This window comes from Carassius auratus, unplaced genomic scaffold (genome assembly GCF_003368295.1).
Source record: "Carassius auratus strain Wakin unplaced genomic scaffold, ASM336829v1 scaf_tig00012603, whole genome shotgun sequence".
Taxonomy (NCBI): domain Eukaryota; kingdom Metazoa; phylum Chordata; class Actinopteri; order Cypriniformes; family Cyprinidae; genus Carassius; species Carassius auratus.
In genome coordinates, this window is record NW_020524304.1 from 35,387 (window position 1) to 58,917 (window position 23,531).

Genomic DNA, 23,531 nt, shown 5'->3' on the forward strand with positions numbered 1-23,531 from the left:
TAAAACCTAATAAGTGAAAAAACAAATACAATAACATTTACTATTAGCATGAATAATTTAAGCCAACATTTTAAAACATACATAGATATTTTACTGAGTTACTTTGCATTTCTTAAAATAAAAACATTTTGGTCAAAAATGTATTTTAAAAGTTAAAAACTAAAACACAATAACCATCTACGAGAAACAAATACAGTAACTACAGTCAATAAAAAAATCTTCAGTTAATTCAATAATTACAGTTTGGAATAATTAATGGTCCTCTGAATTTTTTTTTTTTACCTTATTACTAAATCAAATTAATATTTAAGTTTAACTTTTATTGGAATGATAAAACTTTGATTAATAAGAAACTGATTTCATTTTGTATGTTTGGATTAAATCCTCAAAAGAGAAGGGATAAGCGGCATCAGTTAATAATAAAGTTAAGGAGGTTGCAGTGTTCAAACTGCCGTAACTTCTTTGTTTGATGTCACATCAGAGGGCAGCAAATTCTCTAGCTGTTGACTCTTCAGCTGGTTTTCTTTGTTTCTGCATGTACAATTCACATTTGTGAAGAAAGGTTCAAGGTGACAAAGGTTACCATGACGAACGTGCAGGGAGTCAAACCTCACCTGTTTGGACATTCAATGTCATCAATGGTTTCTGGAAGAGGCACACCTTTGGTTTCAGGTAACAGCAGAACCAGTCCACCGGCCACGAACGCAAGAGCACCTGTGAGAGAAAAGACTTCAGCTAACATACTCAACGTCACAATATCATGGCCAAGGGTGACGTGTGTCTGTTTTTTTAAGGGACACCAGCAGAGGTTGAGCTTGAAAAAAAAAATTTCGTCCAAAGAAAAAAAAATATTTTTAGTATTTTCTGTGTAGCATGCAGAGGGGGCCAGGGTTCAAATGCTGCAATATTATATATATGTTATATATAATCTTGTAATAATTTGATTGGAATCGATGTAGAAATGTTGATCTAATGTGTCACAGTCTGTCTAGTTATCATGACTAGCCCCTGGTGGTAGATGCAGTAACTACAACATTCAGGAATTAAATAGAGTGTATATATACATTAACATATATTTTGGCAATTTATATATAAAAAAAAAAATAAAAAAATATATATATATATATATATATATATATATATATATATTTATATTTATATATATATATATTTATATATATATATATATATATATATATATATATATATATATATACATTTATATATATATACATTTATATATATATATATATATATATATATATATATATTTATATATATATATATATACATTTATATATATATACATTTATATATATATATATATATATATATATATATATATATATATATATATATATATATATATATATATATATATATATATTTGCAAGAAACATAAGCTGTATATACATTCATGCATGTATACATTTATACACACACACATAATAACCTTTACTCCTATAGTTTCTAGTGGAGTGTTTGGGAGTGTGTATGTGTGTACCATCAGCCAATCAGCTGTCAGGACATCATTTTCCTGCATCTCAAGGTACATTAGTAACATATGGTGACATTTGACAATACAAACAAAAGTGTTTGTGTGCAAAGTACCGAAAATAATGAGAGGTAGTTCTAGCCATATGACAGCAAGCCTGTAGAGCAGGAACGGCGCTATAATCCCGCCAATGTCACACAGTGTGGAACAGACCGAAACCCCCAGATTTCTGAGCCAAACAACATCATAGTAGCATTAGCAGCATAGTAGCATAGACCAACTTGATACTCATTTACATAAAGTGTGGAAGTCTAGAAATGATTCTTTACGATAAATATTATTTGATACATAATGAAAGAAAAAAACATGTTGCATTATAACTAACCTGATAACAGTGGGATAAAGTTCAGCATTCACAAACACTACCATTTCAAAAGCCATAGTGATGCCCAACCGTCCAACACAAGCAACAGCACTTTTTAACCAGAACATACCTGTGGAAGAAATATCATTTAAAGTTAATATACATAATAGCCACCCTTCTTCAGTCAAATTTAATTCTAAGTTTAAATGATAACCCACTGTCGGGGATGAACGCTGTGATTAAGCAGGCCGCCCCTGCCACGAAATTTGCAGCTGCAAAAGGAAGCCGTCGACCGATCCGCTCAATAGTGAGGAGGATGAGGAAAGCTGCCGGCAATTCCACGATTCCAGAGATGAGGAAGTCCACATACACGTTTCCTCCGAGGATCCCCAGCCTCATAATGAGACCCTGGTAAACCACAGCACTGGTGAACCTGGTGAAGCAATGGACAGGTTACAGATAAACGTTCGCCCCACTGGACATAATGTTGCGTTTCGGATCTGACCTACCAATTGAAGCTCAGGATGAATGTGAATTTTCTCAATTTGGCAGTCTTGAACAGGTCCATGAAAGACACAGTCGAGACGGAGTCTGTGTTTTCATCAGTCAGTGTCTGATGGATGAATTTGAATGTTTAAGAGACATTTGGGCATTCAGTGCTATTTTATGCTCATCGATGTAATGTAAACCTTCTACCTCAAAATTCTTGGACAGCGTCTTTTTGTTCTCCTTGGCTATTGCTTTCATGATCTCTAGTGCTTCGTTTCTCTTGTTTTGGCTAAGGAGCCATCTTGGTGATTCGGGGATAAACCTAAAATTCAGAGTGTATTTAAATAATGTAACATTGCTCCATTTACCCAACATAGTGTAGAGTGTAAACTCAAAAGTTTCCAAAAATGACAAATAAATAAATAACTACATGTAAATATCTTAAATGTATTTAAACCCTGGTTCTTTGTGGTCATCCTGAAATCACACATGGTTAAACATTAATTTCTTAAAAACATATAAATATACATGTACAGTACATATACATATACATATATACATATATACACATATATACACATATACATAATATATATATATACATATACACACACACACACACACACACACACACACACACACACACACACACACACACACACACACACACACATATATATATATATATATATATATATATATATATATATTATAAAAACACACAATATTCCTATAAACTAATTTGCAAATAAACAAGTAAATAAATCTGGAGGGCACAAGTGCAGTTCATCTGTAAGGCACATCATGCACCCGTGTACAGGCCCTTACCAATAGTACGACAGGAAGCAGATGTAAGGTATGGTGAAGACCACCTGGAGCCAGCGCCAGTTTGGTATGAAGTACGCTAAGAGAGGAAGGATGAGAATGCCCAGGCTGAAGAACATCTGATAGGTCACTCCTACTGTTCTCCTGTATTCCACTCCGACCAGCTCTGTGGCTGCAGCCGGAAAACAAGAGATAATGGAACATGAGGATTTCTGAAATATCAAGGATGCTAGTAAACGGTTAATGCAATACCACTGCAACTGAGGAGAAACAAACATACTTTACAGAAACATAAGTGTGGTTTAATCATTTGAAAATGTTTAGTTACTTAGCACGTATCCAACCATCCAGCCGCCCTTCACCCCGAAGCCAAAGAGAACTCTGAACACCAGCAGGGCGATGTAATTAGGAGATGTGGCCACAAGTATCCCTGCTACTCCGATGAAGAAGTTGGTCATCAGGAAACTCTTTATTCTGCCGTATCTGTAAGAAAAAATAAGAACAAATGTGAATCAATTACTTGTCTTTTATTTTGTAGGCTGACTGATAAAATGTAGTTTGTTAGCAACAATTTATGTTTTTGAAAGAAGTCTCTTAGACTGCATCAATTTGATTAAAGAAAAAAAAACAGTAATATTGTGGAATTTTATTACAATATAGAATAGTTGTTTTCTATTTGAATGTATTCTAAAATGTAATTTATTCCTGTGATGCAAAACTGAATTTTCAGCGTTATTAACATACATGTAAAAATGTATCATCAATGTTGAAAACATTTGTGCTGCTTAGTATTTTTATAGAAACCATTATATATCTTCTATGAAAAGACAGTTCAAAAGAACCCCATTAAATTATGTTGTGACATTATAAAATGTTTTAATGTCACTTTTAATTCAATTCAATGAAACGTTGCTGAATAAAAGTATTTTGTATTTCTTTGTATAAATCTTGGTCCCAACTTTTGAACTAGTGTAGGAATCTCGATTGCACTGAAACAAAAAACAAAACTATTTAATGTTTTATAATGTGCATAATAATGGGAATCATTCTTTTCCTGTAAAAAATACTATAGATTTCAGAAACAAGATTTTCTTTTCACTGCATAAAATAAAAAAAAGTTATTTACAGAGAATATCTTTAATATGAGTGCATTTTATCTTCCTGCACTGTCAAAGTTTTAGCCATGTTTAACTATAAACAAACTAGAACAAGATAAAATATGGGAAAAAAAGTACCTTCATGATAGAAATTTATCTCTCTCTCTATATATCATATGTACACACACATATGTACAGTGATCTATATGTATAATGTGTATATATATAAATATATATATATATATATATAAAGGCTAATTAAAAACTCAAAATGCATCTATATAACATTGAAAATAATAATAATAATAGAGGATTAGGAAACCCTGTGGTAAGTGTGGGTCATACTTGTCTGCCAGGTATCCAATGGTAATGCTGCCCACTAAGAAACCAACACTGAGCGTGGCCTGGAACATGTCAACATACCAGGCGTCTGCACACACTAGATCAAACTGCAACATACAGGTCTCACGTCAGACATTTAGCTCTCTCAATGCACTTCACACAATTATTACCAAAAGAAAAGGCTTGTTTTGTGATCACACTACTCACCTCCGTCACGAAGGACTGTCTCCCTTCATAGTCGTACTCCCAGCCGTCTTTACAGCCCGTCATGGGTAGAGTAGAAATCTGGGCCTGGATGAGCTCACTTTCTGGATTGTCACAGGTTAGACCGGTGGTGTTCCAGTCCATGTCCAATCTCTGACACTGACTGTACGTCACCCCAGAGGAGCTGTTCATCAAGGGGACAGTCGCCCTGCGTGCGTCTTGAAGGCTCCAGCCGCATGTCTTCCGGATTCCACTGACGACTGGGTCACGGCACCAATGTTCAGGGGTGAAGCCCTGGAAAACAATCCCTACATATACGAAAGAAAACGGTACCGAGACCAAACAGAAAATGGACACAATTCGCATCTGGCTCCGACCGAACGCGCCGACCTCCTCTAAGATGTCTTCAAAAGCGGTCATGGTCAATGTATGCCTGGCAGTGGAGGACCTGAAGGCGTCCGCAGCTGTAAAAAGAGCTCCTCTCAGTTGAGGCAGAGTGTTTACCCACAGCTGGCTGACCAAAAGTCCAAAGGAGGTTGAAATTTAATATATATTCGTGCTGTGATTGATCAAATACATGCTGTGATGGGACAAGGGCCACCAAGTTACATTTTAACCAAAGAGACTATCCAAATCGGAAGCCTGTTACGTAATTTGTCACTGTATAATTTTTGTACAGAAAGTGTTGTATGATAACGGTTTAGTAAGTGGTTTATTAAGTCTTTGACACTGTACCAACACACGGCCAAAGACTTACTAAACAATTACCAATTTAACTAAACCCTGAAACAGTCTGGGAAAACTTTTTGTCTAGACTTTAACCTGTTAAATGTCACCCTGTCCCGTATACAGGACGCCTACGTTGACTATACTGTATTACAATCAAATTTAATCTAATCTTGACAAACAATGTATCGTTGGAAAGGTCTAAGACTCCCAAATATATATTATACCAATATTTTTTGTTAAAAATTATGTAGGAAAAGTAATAGATTAATTTATGACAAGAGTCAACCCTCAGAAATCTACATTACAAAAGGAGCTTTGACCTTTGTTTTAAAAAAAATACTTCCTCGTTGCCTTTTTCTCTATCACATTTTAGAAATCATCAGAAGTTATACATCACTTGAAAACATGAAATCTCAAAAATCATCCTTTAAAACCCATTTTAAAATCAGACATTGCATTACCATGTAAATGGCACATCAAAATCATGTTACAAAATGTTTTCAGTCATGAATTATAAAAATGTAGGTTTGTATCATGCACATTCAAGTCTATCTTCAAAAACGTGAGTGACAGTTAACAGGTTAATGGTGAAAGCACACAACACATTAAACAAATTTTAAGTTTTTAAAATAAAGCTGAAATAACGAAATATAGACTTTATGAACTTTAAAAATGTTTCCTCAAAAAACTAAATGAATGAATTTGAAACATTAAAATTACTTGGAAATAAATAAAAGCTAAAACTGAACTAAACCAAAAATAAAAATGTAACCTTAAATAGTAATTTTGACTAATAATTGACAAAAGCCCATTAAAAATTACTAAATTATATACAGTATATATGTATACGTATATGAAAGAAAACGGTACAGAGACCAAACAGAAAATGGACAATTCGCAACATGCGCGTGCGTATATATACGCACGTAAGAAACTGGAAATCGATAAAAAACAAAAAACAAAAATCTAACTGAACTAAAACTAAAGCTGAAAGAAATATAAACATAAATATAAAGAACAATTTTCACTAAAAATGGTACAGACAAAAATTTACTCAAATTTTTAACTTAAAGCTGATATAAATTAAAACAAATATTACATGAAAAACAATCTAATTTAGTTTGATGCAAAGGCAACATTTCTAATGTTTATTTTAGTTTGTTAAACAGTGAAATAAATTAAAACTACCAGGAAAAAAAAATCTAAATGGTAAAATTTATGACATAACCACATAGCAAAATGATATAGAATATTATTATTATTACAAAAAGTGAAAATATTAATAAAAACTAAAACAGTGGTTTGATTCAAATTGCTTGAGCAAGCCTTCAGACTAGTGAGATAAAACAAAATAAAAACAACTCCTAATAAGAATGCATGCTGAGGAGCTGATAGTTTTATTGAAATAATGGTATAACATCTCAGCATATACTGTTTAAATCCCAAAACAAAATGCTATAAAATATGACAAATACAGTCTGAGAAGAGCTAAAGCCTCCATAAAAAAAAAAAAAAAAAAACTATCTCAGGACCTTCTCTTGTAGTATTACAACTGTATCGTACAATATCTCATACAGCAGGCAGACATTTTTCCAGCAAGGAGAGGGGAAGCACATGATGACTAACAGCCATCAAGTGCACCACGCACCTTCTGCCCTAAAGGACAGGAGAAAAAAAAAAACTGTCCACCAAGGTGCAGAGTACAAACATGCATGCTTTCACGCATCGTGATGTACCGTCTCGCATATACAGAACTGGTGTGGCTTTAATTGGCAAATATATATTTTAGGAATACCCTGATGGATGGTAATACAAGCCTATGAGACAGAGCATTGAGCCAGAGTGAAAAACTGTACACATGCTGCCAAACAGGACCAGTGTCCCATTGTACCGTCACTGTCCTGAGAGAAAAATCTTTTGGCAAATCATTTCTGAGAGCTGACAGAAAACCTGCAACACAACTGTAAATGTTTGCATCTTTTTCAAAACCCGAGTTAGTCAGCAAAAAAACATGAGCTGGAACCGATTCAGCAAATAAAACATTATTTTTGCAGAGGTGCGGGGTGTTCCGTTAATGCAACTGAAAACAAAACTGTTCACGCTAACAGGAAAAGTGCTTCGTAAAAGGCTTTCTAACACCTGGTATACTTTTGGCTTCTTTCCTAGGCACTGATTTCTTCTGCGCAAAACATCAAATGACAAAAAAATTGATTAAAAGAAAAAGTAACAATTTACAATAAACTTCAACTTGTTCATGTTAATTAGTGCATTTGGTGTCACCAACTAACCATAAACAACACTTTTACAGAATTTATTAACATTATTTCCACTTATTCGAATATATCCGCAACATTTCAAGTTGTATAAATAAACATTAGTTAACGTATCATGAACAAACATGATAACAAGTAACAGTGACAGGTAACAGATCATTTTTAAATTAACAGATTAATAAACTCTGTAAAAAAAAGAAAAAAAAGAAAAGGGAGACGAGGGTAAATGGTGATTAGAGGCAAAATTTGAGTCTTTGCATTCATTCGCAATCCTTTTTAGAAGTTAATTTGCCATTTGCTCGCAAAACATTTGTTCTTTCGCAAAACTATTGCGTTCCCCTGGGAAAACTTGCACTCACTTGCAAAAGCACAAATATAGTTTTTCTTCCCTCATATTATTTGCATCACAAAAGTTTCGTTAGTAAATGCTTTAGTTTTACAAAAGTTTTCAGGGGAACACAATTTTTTTTTACAAACAATATTTTTGTGGGCAAACGGAAGAGATTATGGGGAAAGTTTTATGCTCAAACACATGAAAGCGAATGAAAAACAAATTATCTGGGATTTTTATGATCAAATATTTCTGTGAGCAAACAGAGGTTCTCAAGATAACGCAAAAGTTTTATGACTTATGAGTTTTTTTTATTGAAAACAGTTTCTCTAGGAACCGCAAATGTTTTACAAATGCAATAGTTTTGCAAAAGCTTCTCAAGGAAATTAAAAAGTTTAACACTCAAATGCTTGCGAACGAACAAACGAACGAATGTCTCTCAGGTGAGAGCATAAAGCTTGGGGAGTGAACAAAATGTTTCTTGAGGGAATGGAAAAGTTTTACGAATGAACGCAAAATAACTAAAATACAGTTTTTCCTCCCATTTTTAATTTTTTTTAAACCATCACCATGTCCCATTAATGAACTGAATCTTATCGTACAGTGCAACTAAACAATAAAGCAAATAAACACGACACAATGAATACAATAATTTTTCTTCTGATTGCAATGAGAAATTATGATTCTAAAGGAAGCCTGCAGCAGTCATACATGCAATGTCATTCCTCCATGGCACTAAATCTCCGTCTGTGCTCGTTGCTCTATTAGGGCAAGTAGAACATGCGTTTTGTCAGAACAAGGGGGAAAAAGCACTGCACAAAACACCCAATAACAGATGTTGTGGTTTAGTTGAACGCTGCAATAGTGAAAGGTGAATGCTGATGCAGAACACAAGTACGAAGCATGATGTTCGAAGGTTTGTGATTTAAATATGAACTTGGCAAAGCGGATCAGTCTCCTCTCGGTGCTACATGGCTCAAGATATGTGAAATACTACTTTAGACTGTAGTTTAGAAAATATATTTGACTGTATCTGCCACAATCATTCAGAATCATTTCAAAGAACAGTGTATTTTTACAGTGAGTTTGTGAATTAACAAAAAACAGTTCCCAAAAATCTTTAAATAACAATAAGAAAATCTATATAGTCCTTTTCTGTACGTTTGTTGGGAGTGACTGAATTCACATACGATGTTGTACAAAATTCATCTTAATCAATGGAAAACAGAACACACAAACAAATAAACGATCAAATGACAAAAACTTATTTTGTCAGAAAGGCATCGAATTTATTTAGTGGACGAATCGACCGACTTGCTCGTGAAAGCTGTCTTGCAAACAGCTCACAGAGAGATTTCCCTTTAGAAAGCCCAAAGTGGAGCAACTAAACAATTGGAGCGTTGTGGCAGAGACATTCGAAAGTTTAGTTTGGGCCGCCCAGCGCCCTCAGACTTTGAGTAGGTCCTCGTCGCTGTCATCAGGGTCTGGCTGAGGTTTGCTCTGGTTTCTGCCGCTGTATTGGGTCTCGTTTCTACCCCGTGTGTCCACCAGGAGCCCCACCAGATCCTCATCGCTCTCTGCTTTCAACAAAGCTGACTGCTGCCGTATGGAAGTGGACGATGAAGGGGCGATTCGGACCCCTGGGACTGTGAGCACCTCATCCTCGCTGTCCTGCTCGTCCAGGGAGAAGGAGCGCAGGGCGTCTGCACTGACCGGCTTGGTGGTGATGTGACCGTTCCCTTGTGGCTCCCGCGTGGGTGTCCCGGTCTCTTCCATTAACCATTCCATCTCATCTTCACATCCACCATCATCTGCGTTCACCTATCAAGAGAGACGAACGGAGACAAAACAAGAGTTCTATTCATACTCATTCTGATACATTTGTACTTATTGTAAAACTTGCAAAAAGGATAAAACATTACCCTGGAGTATTTATAGGATACTGGATTTTCTTTCCTGCAGAGACTTGACACTTTCTGTATTAGAAGTTGCCTAAAAATACGAAAATGCATATTAAGCACACGGACTAAAAAAAACTGGTGTAGAAACAATTATCGCTCAGTAATTGCTGGTACATTTTTACAAATAATAAAATTAACAAATGATTTAGCATTGAACTAACATTACATTTTAAATAATATAATGTTTTATTTACAGCTTTATTTGCAGCTTGAGTAAAATTTTTATATTTTTAATAATAAATTGTTTGAGTTTATAAAAAAATATCTATATTTACACTACCACTTAAAGGTTTTGGGGTCAATATTTAAAAAAGTCTCCTATGCTCAACAATGGTGCATTTATTTGTAAAAAGATAAATAAATTAAATAATTATAATAAATATTAAGATCAAAAGAACAGCATTTATTTGAAATGGAAACCCTTTCTAATATTATTCATGTCTTTACTGTCACCTTTGAACAACTTAATGCATCCAAAGTATTAGTTTGATTTAAAAAAGCACTGGCCACAAACCTTTGTATAGGTTTAAAAATAAAATTCACACATAAATGTAAGTTGCATTTTACCTCCTGTCTCGTTTTTGCAGCAGAAGAACAAGGAAACAGATTGTGAGCACAAACAACAGGATAAGCACCGCCTCTAAAGCCTGACTCCGCCCAGACAATTCAGCATGCTCCTCCCCTCCATCAGTGCTGCGCGGGTTCATGGAGCTGAATGAAATATGGGAAAAACAATGTACTATACACAAACTTACTTTGTGAACAAATCTATGTTGTAGAATTGTTGAATTAAAACTTAAAATTATGTTTAGGCTTTGATTATACTCACAAAAATTCACAAACTGTGGCGGTGTGCCAAACAAACAGATACTGGCAGCCATCTGTCTCCAGAAGGAATTCTGGGATACCTTCTCCTGCCGTAGGGCTGCAGTGGAACTGGATGGTCGAGAACACAGTTTTAGTCTTATCTCGTCCACATACAGATTCAGATGGTACCAAGACGTCAAGATTTCCACCTGCCAAAATACAACACCAGGTCATGCCACAAAAGTATTACATCATCACTGAAATACAAACCTAAACTAATAATATGACTTCATACTACAAACTAAATCGTATTGACAAAAAAAGTGACATAACATATGCTAACTCTATGCTAATTATATATATATATATATATATATATATATATATATATATATATATATATATATATATATATATATATATATATATATATAAATAAGTGTATAATTGAGATATAAGTATATCATTTATTTATATATTTTTTCCCAAACATTGAATAAGTATAAATAAAAAAAATTCCACAAAATATATATACACAAACAAAAATAATTTGAATATAAATAAAAATAAAAATAAATAAAACAAAACATTTATTTATTTCTGCCATTTGTGTGTTGTTAAAACAGAATTTAACAATACAAATAAATACATCAATTAATTAATATAAATATAATTAAAAAGCAAAAAAAAAAATTAAACAATAGTTTCATTTGCGCATTGTTCTAAATAAATAAATAAACAAACCCCTCTTTGCCTTTCATCTGTCCCAACATGCATACCGAAATATTTGAGCACTGAACACACATTGTAATTCCCAACCATGGTCACTTATAGAATTTCTCTCACCTTTTATATAATACTTTGCTTTGCTGGCCAAGCCAATTTGTCTGCGGTAACTGCCATTAATCTTGACCTGACAGATATTTGCACCCCGACAACCGGAAATGGAGTGGTCGGTGATGCCTGACAGTTGGATGTGGTAGATATAGCGATCTCCATTGGGACGGATGTCTCCTGAGGCGTTGTGGAAACTGAGGACAGATAAAATACTGTTGATCTCATGCACATTACTAGATGCGGTGTGGTGTAGTTGTAGGCTCTGTGTTAATGAATGAGAGTTAATGGCCAATGATACTCACCGGTAATAAAGCGGTCCCAGGCTGAAAATGGCTCCTGTCTCTGGTACTTTGATGGTTCCATCGATCATCTCCACTTCCTCCTGCTTCACAGCACATGCAAATCGAGTCTCCCACTCCACCCAGTACTCACATGCTGCTTTATCCTCCCTAAAACAAACAGACAAAAATATGAATCTCATTTTCACACAAAACATTAAAATACAGATCAGCATCTCTGAAAAAAAAAAAAAAAAAAAAACTATACATATTCCTGTGATGGCATTATAAATCTTTACCGTCATTTAGGATCAATTTTTTTGATTGATAGTGGATTGATATTAAGCACCACAACTGTTTTCATTGCTGATGATAAGAAACGTTTCTTGAGCTGCAAATCGGCTTATTAGAATGATTTCTGAATGATGCTGAAAATACAGCTTTGCATCACATGAATAAAATATATTTTAAAATGTATTTTATTCATGTGATGCAAAGCTGTATTTTAGTTATTTTAAATTGTAATAATGTTTCACAATATCACTGCTTTGACTGTATTTTTAAATATAGCCTTTGTGACCAAAACACTTAAATAAATCTTAATTTAAGAACCTATTCATGCCAAGTCATTCTTAACGTACCTGAATAATTTCGGATGGCCCACTGTGCTGCCACACTTCAGCTGCAAGATTGTTCTTGCTGGTTTATTGTTTCCACACACCTCGTCACCCATGGAATAATTGACGAGGATCTTTCCATCTGGCCAGGACACATACTGATGAGAAACCAACACAACCGCAATCACGTCAGAGAAGGATTAAAAATACTTACCGATTAACTCCATGGTCTGCGTGTGAACGCGGCCCAGAGTCTCGGTCTTACCACTGGCACGTCTGCGACACACAGCGGCTTCTGCTGCACACCCTGGCTGACCTCCATGAATGGCCTGGCACAGATTGAAGTAGTACCTATGAGAAAAAAATAAATAGTCCAGTTGTTGCAGATTCAGATGGAGGTGCAATATTACACATGTCATTACTCATGCAATGTGTTCAAATTTCACAGACTTGAGTACAGATAGTACCTCAAAAATGTATGTTTAAAAAAAAAAAAAATTTATATACAGATATTATTACTGCTGATACGAATAGTTGATAATTATTGCTCTGTCATGAAATTAGATTTTAATATATATATTTTTATTTTACACATCATCACAACTCAAGATACTGTATCAGAATCGACATAGTAGATAAATACATAAAAAACAATTTATTTATTTACTCTTAATTAATTTTATTGGATTATTTTTTGTATTATTGTTATTATTTTATTAGATCATAGATTATTTATTTTGGCAGAAAATGTTAATGTTAGGTGCAAAAATGCATTTTGCTAAACTTTTTTTTTTTGTTGTTATTGCTTTGAAAAGATTAAAATAAAATAAAAAATACTGTATTTTTCGGGCTATAAGTCGCAACCTGAGTATAAGTCGCATCAGTCCAAAAATATGTCATGACGAGGAAAAAAACACATAGAAGTCGCAATTTATTTAGAACCAAGAACCAAGAAAAAACATTACCGTCTACAGCCACGAGAGGGCGCTCTATGTTTTCAGTGTAGGCTAGAGGAGCACTGAGCAGCATAGAGCGCCCTCTCGTGGCTGTAGATGGTAATGTTTTTTCTTGGTTCATTTCTCTCGGTTCATCTCAAATTAATTTTGATAAATAAGTCACACCTGACTATAAGTCGCAGGACCAGCCAAACTATGAAAAATCTGCGACTTATAGTCCGGAAAATACGGTATTATAAAATTAAAAAAATCTTAGAAACATCTGCTTACTAACAACTGATTACTTTCACATAAAAATTGTAAAAGAGTAATCAATACTTAAAAAAAGTGGAAAAGATGCCATGATATGTTTTTCTAATATCAGCATAAAAAAAAAAGTACTAATATTGGCCACTACTGTCAATGATACTAGTTTCCATCCCGTGACAGGGGCAAATGAAACCGAACAGAACAACAGGTGTGAAACTCACGAATCATCTCCGTTGCTAAATTTCCATGGTTCTGTTAGAGATGAGAGCGTGCGCAGGTCGTAGGTCTGGTGTTGTCCTGTAAACTTGCACTCCATCTTTTTGGGCGGGCACACCACATCCGTTCTCCACTGGAAGTTAGCAGAACATCCTAGGATTTCACTCATCAGCTGTGGACTTCCACGACCTGCCGCTCGGTCACACAAGAACAAAATGGACGACTGCCGTTTCTCTCTTAGTGCTGTGAATTAAACAAGAAATAATGTGTAAATACACAGCTTAAAAATCAAGTTTCTAATAATTAAAATCAACATTCAATTAGACAAAAACATTTGTTATTTAAATCTTAAAAACCATAGACAATTTAAGTAATGTTCACGTTATGTGCTGCCAAATTGATGAACCTTCTGAAATTATTACATTAGGTTTATTCAACCATTACATAATTATTTCAATAGGTTATTACTAGTATTTACTTAATTACATTTAATTACATTACGACGAGCTGGATGGCGCCTTGAATGGCAGGCACGGCAGTCGGTGTGTGAATGTGTGTGTGAATGGGTGAATGTGAGGCAAATTGTAAAGCGCTTTGGATGGCCATGTGGTCTGTTGAAAGCGCTATATAAATGCAGTCCATTTACCATTAAATGACATTATCTTTGAATTATTTAAATGATCAAAATCTTACATTTTGTAAATACAGTTATTTACATTTTACTTAATTTATTATTATAATTTTTTAATATATAAATATTTAATTTACTAATTAACTTCAAAATTGAACACATCTTTAGTTTTCTCTACTTAATAATGAACAAAAACCATTAAAAAAACTGATTGAAATAAAAATGAAATGAAATAAATACAGCTTGTCCAAGTGCGCTATCCCAAAATAGTACATGTATTTGGTACGTGTAATAGTACATGGTAAATTATTCATACCGGCAGAGCAAAAGCCCCATTTCTGATCTTTGTCATAGTCGCTTGTAGTGGCACACCACTTCTTGCCGTTAATCCTGCCATCAGTTGTGCACTCAGTGTAAGATTTGCTCCGGAATTTAAAGGGGAAAGTGCACACCTCATCTTGATCTGTAACTGGAAGACAATAAACACACATTTTAATCATTTAGGGGAAAAGTTTATCTGGAGTCTATCTACAGATGCAATCTTAGATCTTGACTTTGGTTGACTGCAATGCATTGTAGTGCTGCATTTCCTATAACACAAGCATGCAATGTTGCCAGATCTGACAATTATTACCTCCTAGAACAAGCATTTCAAATATTGTCTAGGTAGGCAGCTCGGTAGGTTTACAGAGTGACTAGAGTGTTTGTCTGACCTTGAGGACAGGTGTCTCCTCCACTGTACTGCATGATCACACCCTGCTCTTCTCTCTTGTAGTCTAGGTTCATGATTTTGGTGTTTCCGTATGAAGCCGCAGAAGTTTTTGAGATCAGACATACTGCGCTGTCTTTACATGCTGAGCCCGCCACAGTCCCACACACATTGATATTAAAGGAGCCAGAGCTTCCAGGAACCTAAAAACAAAACAAAAAACAAACACACTAAACTAAGCTCCAGAATCATCTCTTTGCTACTATGTTTTTAGTAGATTTTTGGCACATACTGTATACGCACACACTACCGTTCAAAGGTTTGGAGGTCTGGATTTTTTTTATTAGTCATTAATTAATTATTTTAAAATGACTACTTTTATTCAGGAAGGATGCATTAAAATCGTGAAGCAACAGTTAAAGCTGCAGTCGGTAACTTTTGATGCTCTAGTGGTTAATAAACAGAACTGCTTGAGTCTTGCGGAAGAACATCGTAGCCGGAACTACTTCTCTCTGTTTATGTCTATGAAGAATCACAAAGGTACTGGGTTACTCCGCCGCGGTACCCCCGAAGCAATCTAAAATAGTCTGAATATTAACACTTATTATAGGTGTACCCTAGTGATTCAGGACAAGCTAAAAACACGGTTTGGAAAATGGATTCATGGTGTACTCGCTTATTATATACATTTTTCTACATTTTGAACACAAACAAAGTTACGGGTCGCAGCTCTGATTGGTTGTTTCTTAACGGGAGCGATGCATTTCTGGGAGGAGCCAGAGGAGCTTGATCTTTTCACAGATTATCTGTCTCATATTCTACTGTCAGGACATAATGACAGGTTTAACAAATATGTAAAAAATATATTTTTACAAAAGTTACCTACTGCAGCTTTAAGACATTTATAATGTTACAAAATACTCCTATATGAAATAAATGCTGTTCTTTTGAATTAGTCAAAGAATTCTGAAATGAAACTAGGGCTGTCAAATGATTAAAATTTTTAATCAAATTAATCAGAATTTTCAGTGGATTAATCAGGATTAATCACTATTTGCATTTACACCTAAATCCTAACCATTTTTTTTTTTCTGAAATGCGTACCAAAAGATAAATAACAGGACACAGATACATAATTTTCATGTATTGATTCATCAATATGTGGTTCTTTTTTTTTCTGAATTTCAAAAGTTTAACATACACTTAATCAAATTTACCTGAGCACTATATCAAACCATGCCATTTAACTACAGATATTGTAAGAGTTTTAGGTGAACCAGTGGTTAAATATAGCCACATATCTATGAAATTATGCATAGAGAAACTCGAAAGAATTAACTCAGAAACACAAACATGCGCCCTCTGCACTCTGGGCACTCTTGTTTTTAGGAGGTGTTCATTTGCTCTGCCACAATACTTTAGGATCGATATTTTCACGTTCTGAAGGCTTCAAGTGCCAGTAAAACCAAGTAAAAATGCAAATGCTTTTCCAAACAGCTGTAATTTTCGCTGCACTGCATGTAGGCGTTCTGCGCATGCGCAATGTGAAACACAGGACGCTATAACAGGAAGAAGCTCCAACGTATCAACTACCAAAGTCGTCTCTGTTTATCGAGCTTGGCATGAATGTATTTGAGAGTAACTGGGGTAAAACCTTAAGCTTCTTCTGTGTTTTCGTCGCAGCGCTCGCCGCTGTTTTTTACTATCTTGAGAATTCAGAGGTCGACGAGACTTTCCTGACCTAAATAATTTGTCACACTGCGCATGCGTGAAATGCGTAAAAAAATTTGACGTAATTAACGACAAACAACTAATTAACGTCGTTAACCCGCTATTTTTGACAGCCCTAAATGAAACATATCAAGATTTCCATAAAAATATTAAGCAGCACAACTGGTACTAACAGGAAAAATCTTATGAGCAAATCAGCATACTAGAATGATTTCTGAAGAATCATGTGACACTGAAGAGAGTAATGATGCTGAAAATTCAGCTTTCACTCACTGGGAATAAATTACATTTCAAAATAAATGTAAATAACAAAACGGTTATTTTAAATTGCGACTATATTTCACAATATTACTACACTCTTGCTTGATCAAACGAATGCAGCCTTGGTGACTTCTCTGAAATGCAGCTTTGGTATAAGAGACTTCTTTCAGAAACATTAAACAATCTAACAGACCCCAAACTTTTGAAGGCACGAATGTTCAGCCCTGGAAAAGTCTCTCTCTTCATTACCTGAACAATCCCTGATAGAGCCGAGAGGTCAAATGTATAGCCCAGCTGGGAGACGGTCAGACTGCAGGCATTTAGTGTGATGGTCTCTGGGCAGACCACAGGAGTGGCCCACTCAAACACATACAGACAGTCCTGAGCCCGGATCATCTGGGGAGAACCCTGTTTGTGCAAAACCAACACTTACATTCAGGTACAACAGAAATGGCGGATGACATTCTTGAACCAACAATCACTCGGATACACTCGACACCATTTATGATGGTTTTGGGTCCTCTCTTACCAGCTCTGCCCCTTTCTGGCAGGTGAAAACGATCTTGGAGGAGTAGTTGGAGGTGGGGTCAGAAGCGCAGACGGTTGTGCTGCTGAAGGTGATCTCCACGTCATTGGTGTTGATATTAAAGCGAGGAGGGGAGGTGATTCGCCCGATGTCCTGTGCAGAAAAAAAACCCACCAAAAAAACAAGCCCATACTGAATTTGAAACCAGAAAATCTCATTCAAACGTAATTTAATATCAACTCCCAGTGCAATGGTATGATTAGTAAAAATATTTTGCTCAAAAAGACTCAACGTAATATGAGTAATGTCACAAATGCAAAAACAACAGTATGTTATTTCTTCATTTGAAGTGTGAACAGGTGTGCATGTAGTCTAAGACAGCCTCCAATATAATAATTTTTAAATAATATTTTATTTGTATTATTATTATTATTATAATAGCGATACAATATGAAATTCCATAGTTAATGCTTGGGCTGCACATTGGTGAAAATTCTTATTGTGATTTTTCTGATAAAATGTTTTATTTAAAATGTGATTTAAAAAATTTTACACAATTGCTCAATTTGGGCAAAAATAAATAACTACATAAATTTGATTATATATCAATGAGACCATACAATAACAACAATAAAAATTATGATTATAAATATTATTATTTTTATTAATACTACTAAAACTATAATATGAAATATTATACTATAATACTTCACTGTAAAAGCAATAATTATTATTATTACTGCAACTACTAAACAGAATATTACATATTAATATTATATATATACACTACTAAATAAATATAAAAAAAAAAAAAGATAATTTACTTTAGGTACTTAAAAAAATAATAATAGTAATAGTATTTTACAGTAAAATACAGTAAAATTACAATACAATTTAATGGCTGTTTTAATATCTTCATTAACTTTTTAGGTCTGTAGATCAAGGCAAGTGGAGTTCACTGTTGTACTGATGCATTTACTCACAACTGGATCTCCATCAACAGGATCCATGCACACAGCGGCCCCCGGAGGACAGTTGACCCCTGGGATGGGGTTGAGGGGCTGGCAGATGTTGATGTAGAAATCAGGAGACTTGTCCTTGCCTAAATCCTCGTTGATAGCTTTGTAGTAACCAGTGAGATGGATCAGAGGACTGAGGTCAATCTGGTTGGTACCGTTCCAAACGGAGCACTGCACCTGCAGAGAAGAGACTCAGAATTTGTTCAACTGTAGCGAGGTTTAGGGAATCAAAAACTTTAAAGACTTCCTGTTACCTGTTGTTCGCAAACCAGAGGAGTGTGCCAGGAGAAAGAGTGAGTACAAGTGAGGTCATCCGAGTACACCAGCACGGGTACATCTGTACCTTCTCCCTCAGACTTGCAGACGAAGCTGAAGATGCTCTTGTGTTTGAGGGAAGGGTTGGCGGCACACGTGTCTCCATCCTCATAGGTGAGCTCCACCACCTGATCCTTATACACCAGCTTCCTTGCGGTTTTCCCAGCACTTATGGCCTTCTGAGTGTCTCTGATGCACACGGCTGCGGCAAAAAAAACATCTCAACATTTACGTAGTCTTTGTTTTTTTTTTTTTGCTTGGGGCCTAAAAGTCTTAAAACATGACGAATAATGCAAAACAAAAATCACAAACAATATTATTGTGCATACACAAAAAAATAGTCTAAAGTGACAAATGTATTGAAAGAAATTATTTTGAAAAATATATAGCTTGTTTATTGTATAGAAAATTAAATACAATTACATAATATATAAATATAATTTTTTTAAAGTAAATTTTTCAAGTTCATTTTAGTTTATTACTAAAAGTATATATGTGTGTGTGTGTGCATATATGTGTGTGTGTGTGTGTGTGTGTGTGTTTCAGAAACATAGATAACCCTGTTATTTAAATAATATAATTTTCACACTAAATAAAAGGTACAAAGGGAAATATACCTGTTCCAGGGGCACAACCAGCATTGTCTACATCTCCACAAATGTTCAGTCTGAACATCTTACTATGGGCTGAGGGATGGTAGACCGTATAGCCACCTGTCCGACTGAGGGCATTAAGGTCAAAGAGATGACCTGTGGAGACCAAGGACAAGCACAGGACATGTCAAACTGATTTAGCCACAAACATAAATACTACAACTTTCAGTTGATTAGTGTGTAAAAACACCCTTGCTGTCATTCAGGCTATTTGTATGCAATCACATGACACTGTTATGAGCAGACAGGAAGTGTCTGGGTCAGATGATTCAGTTGTTCTGGTTCAGAATGACTGTGTATTCAGTGTGAGTGAGGCTCATGTGGGTGACTCACCTGTGGCTGGATTTGTGACTTTACAGTCCCCGTGCTCTGTGCTGTTGAGAGGACAGGCTGCAGCAGTGAACCACACAAAGCTATAGAAGCAATCCTCAAGAGCCGTGATCAGAGTAGGTTCAGATTCCTGCAGAGACACAGACAAGGAGAGGATGGCATTATGCTCACTGTATATAATCATAATATAATTTGATTAATTCAAAATTTGATATAACTGTTTTTATTTGAATATATTTCTGTGATTTAAAAAAAGCCAAATTTCGAGCATCATTACTCCAGTCTTCAGTGTCACATGATCCTGCTGATTTGCAACTTAAGAAACATTTCTTATTATTATCAATGTTTAAAATAGTTGTGCTGATTAATATTTTTCGCAGCAACTGTACTACATTTTTTTTCAGGATCATTTGATGATTAGAAAGTTCAAAAGAACAACATTTATTTGAAATAGAAATCTTTTATAGCACTATAAATGTCTTCACTGTCACTTTTGATCAATTGAATGCATTCTTGCTGAAAAAAAATCATTCTAATTAACCCTACAGTAGTGTGCGTTTGTTTAAAATATTAATACAAATACAGTATTAGTTAGAAATGAACAAAATAAACAGTAGTTAGTCTATAATAATTACTGTATGTTAACTTCAGAACATGCATGTCTGAGTGTACAGAAAAAAGGTTAAATAAACACAGACCACTTTGTCTGGGTCGCATCTGAAACGAATAATGGTGCTCCGGTTTCTCTTGACATTAGGACAGGCTTGTCCATTGGTGTAGTTCAGAATCAGGATGTTTTTATCCCACTGTGGACCCGCCTCTGCCTCCCCTAGATTCACATAATCATCTCCATCCTTCAGACAGGCCGCAGCGCTAGATGGGCAGCTCCACGCACCTAAAACAATCAGCAGTTATAGATCCAATGCTGACTGCTCAATTCGCTCTAGCTGTGCTGTTACAACTCACCGGTCTGAGGCACCAGAGACTTGCACACGTTGATATAGTAACGCTGCCTCTGATTTTTCGCATCTGGCACAACAATCCAATTGAATTTGTGCAATGCCAGCGAGGATAGATCGTAGGAGTGGCCACTGCCATCACTGCCAGACAAAGAGGAGGTTATAGGGCATTTAAACAGTTTTATCATGTGTTGAGAGCAAATGCATAAGCAAAACAGTTCCTCTTTACTTGTAAGAGCAGGTTGTGGTTTTGAAGGAAGGACAGGCCAAAGCTGTTTGCCATTCAAACAGATATGTGCAGTCCGCAGTCTCCTTTATGAACTCCGGCTTACCCTGAGGAACAAAGGAATTACATTAAAAAACATTCAAGAAATTAATTTAACTACTTAACTCATTCATTGGCTGAAAGAAACTCACGGGATTCTTGCTGTGGTCGCAGGAGAAGAGAATAGCAGTGGATCGCTCGTAAATCTTGTGGCACTTTTTCCCCATTTGTGTAGTTGATCATTATAATCCCATCATCAAATGTGAGGTTTTGATTGGATAAGCCTGAAAAGGAGCATGAAAACTGTTAGGAACGATCACCCAAAAATGAAAATCTGCTGAACACCGACTCAGGCCATCCAAGATGTAGATGAGTTTGTTTCTTCGTCAGAACATATTTGAAAAAATTAAGCATTCCATCACTTGCTCTCCTATGGGTCCTTTGCAGTGAATGGGTGCCGTCAGAATGAGACGAAGTCCAAACTGCTGATTGAAAATATCACAATAATCCTCAAGTAAACCACACCACTCCAGTCCATTAATTAAGGTCTTGTGAAACAGAAAGCCACATTTGTAATAAACCCATCAAGGCATTTCGATTTAAAATGTGGCTATTGGCCAAAATATGAATCCATAATAACGCTTCCTCCAGTGAGGAATCCAACAATATATTTTTGTTCAGAATGGCTTTGGACTGTTTTAACTTATAAATGGTGCTTGATCTGTGCATATTTCTCCCCCTGATTCAGAGATGATGACTTTGTCAATGGAAAAAGCAATATTATTGAGGATTTATATTTCAGCCATAAGCAATGGTATGAATAATTATGATGGATTATTTTATACCAAACATGCAGCTTTTCACTTCACAAGATGATAGTTGATAGACTGGAGTCGTGTGATTACTTGTGGATTATTGTGATGTTTTTATCAGCATTTTAAAATGCTCATTCTGACGGCACCCATTCACTGCAGAGGATCCATTGGTGAGCAAGTGATGGAATGCTACATTTCTCAAAATCTGTTCTGATGAAGAAAAAAAACTCATCTGAGAGGGAGTAAACTTTTAGCAAATGTTCATTTTTAGGTGAACGAATCCTTCAAACATGAAAAAAATGCCCTACTAGCTCGACTTTGATACTGAACCAACCCAAAAAACTCACCTGCTATTCTGTGTGTACTGCCCTCGACCTGACAGGAGGACACTGAATTGCTGGGACCATGAGGACAGACCGAGGATGTAATTGGGCCACACACTGCAAAGTGATACTCATAACTCAATTTCTTCACTTCATAGTCTTTTTCCAGCCAGGGGTGTAAGATTATACTCGTAGCCGCTCTTGGGGTCCCTTGACTTTACAGTTTTCACCTGTAAGCGACAGGAACTAAACTGAATCAGAGCCAAAGTAAAGAGCATTTCTTCACATTCCTGTGAACAAATTGGCAGTTGATCCTACCATGCACTCTTTTTATTGGGCAAGCTTCTGAGGTTCTCCCATATGAAGACATATTCACAACCATCTTTGCGATCAAACATGGGTGCACCCTTTAGATAGAGGAAAGAAAAAGAGGTTACAACAGCTTCAACATAAAAAAAAAAAAAAACAGTAGTACAAATAGGGGGCTTGGGAGTTTTTATAGATGTCTCTGTCTCTCACCATGCTGTATTTATTTGATCAAAAATACAGTAAAAACAGTAATACTGTGAAACTACAATATCAAATCTATGTCCTATTTTATTTTTTATTTTCTTACTTTATTTTTATAATATATATTTTAAAATGTAATTTATTCCTGTGATGCAAAGCTGAATTTTCAGCATCATTACTCGAGTCTTCAGTTTCATTATAATATGCCGATTTGCAGCTCAATAAACTTATTTCTTCTAAATATAAATGTTGAAAAGAGTTGTGGTGCTTAATATTTTTTTCTCTCCAAATATTGGTTTCAAGATACTAGAAAAAGATTACTTTTTTTATGTGCAGCAACAAGGTTACATAAATCCTGCGCAGATGAATGATTCATTTGAGTTTTTCCTAAATAATTTAACTATATAGACATAT

General features: G+C 35.3%; 1 protein-coding gene and 1 pseudogene across 1 annotated transcript; both read right to left on the reverse strand.

Moving 5' to 3' along the window:
* Nucleotides 1-20: 20 nt before the first annotated feature.
* Nucleotides 21-5,320, reverse strand: LOC113073630 (solute carrier family 22 member 2-like). The gene is made up of 11 exons (XM_026246450.1): nt 4,820-5,320; nt 4,616-4,719; nt 3,502-3,656; nt 3,177-3,345; nt 2,556-2,670; nt 2,369-2,472; nt 2,078-2,292; nt 1,881-1,989; nt 1,612-1,724; nt 615-714; nt 21-531 (listed from the first exon to the last, which is right to left on the reverse strand). Exons 1-11 carry the CDS (start codon nt 5,234-5,236, stop codon nt 444-446), a joined length of 1,689 nt encoding a protein of 562 aa, XP_026102235.1. The 5' UTR covers nt 5,237-5,320; the 3' UTR covers nt 21-443.
* Nucleotides 5,321-6,923: 1,603 nt separating this feature from the next.
* LOC113073627 (cation-independent mannose-6-phosphate receptor-like) lies at nt 6,924-23,014 on the reverse strand (annotated as a pseudogene).
* Nucleotides 23,015-23,531: the final 517 nt, after the last annotated feature.

Coding starts and splice junctions, on each gene's coding strand:
- LOC113073630 (XM_026246450.1), bottom strand. CDS start 5,236: ATGACCGCTTTTGAAGACATCTTAGAGGAGGTCGGCGCGTTCGGTCGG. Junction 2,671..3,176: donor TGCTTCCTGTCGTACTATTG/GTAAGGGCCTGT, acceptor TCTGAATTTTAG/GTTTATCCCCGAATCACCAA. Junction 1,725..1,880: donor CTTTATCCCACTGTTATCAG/GTTAGTTATAAT, acceptor TGTTTGGCTCAG/AAATCTGGGGGTTTCGGTCT.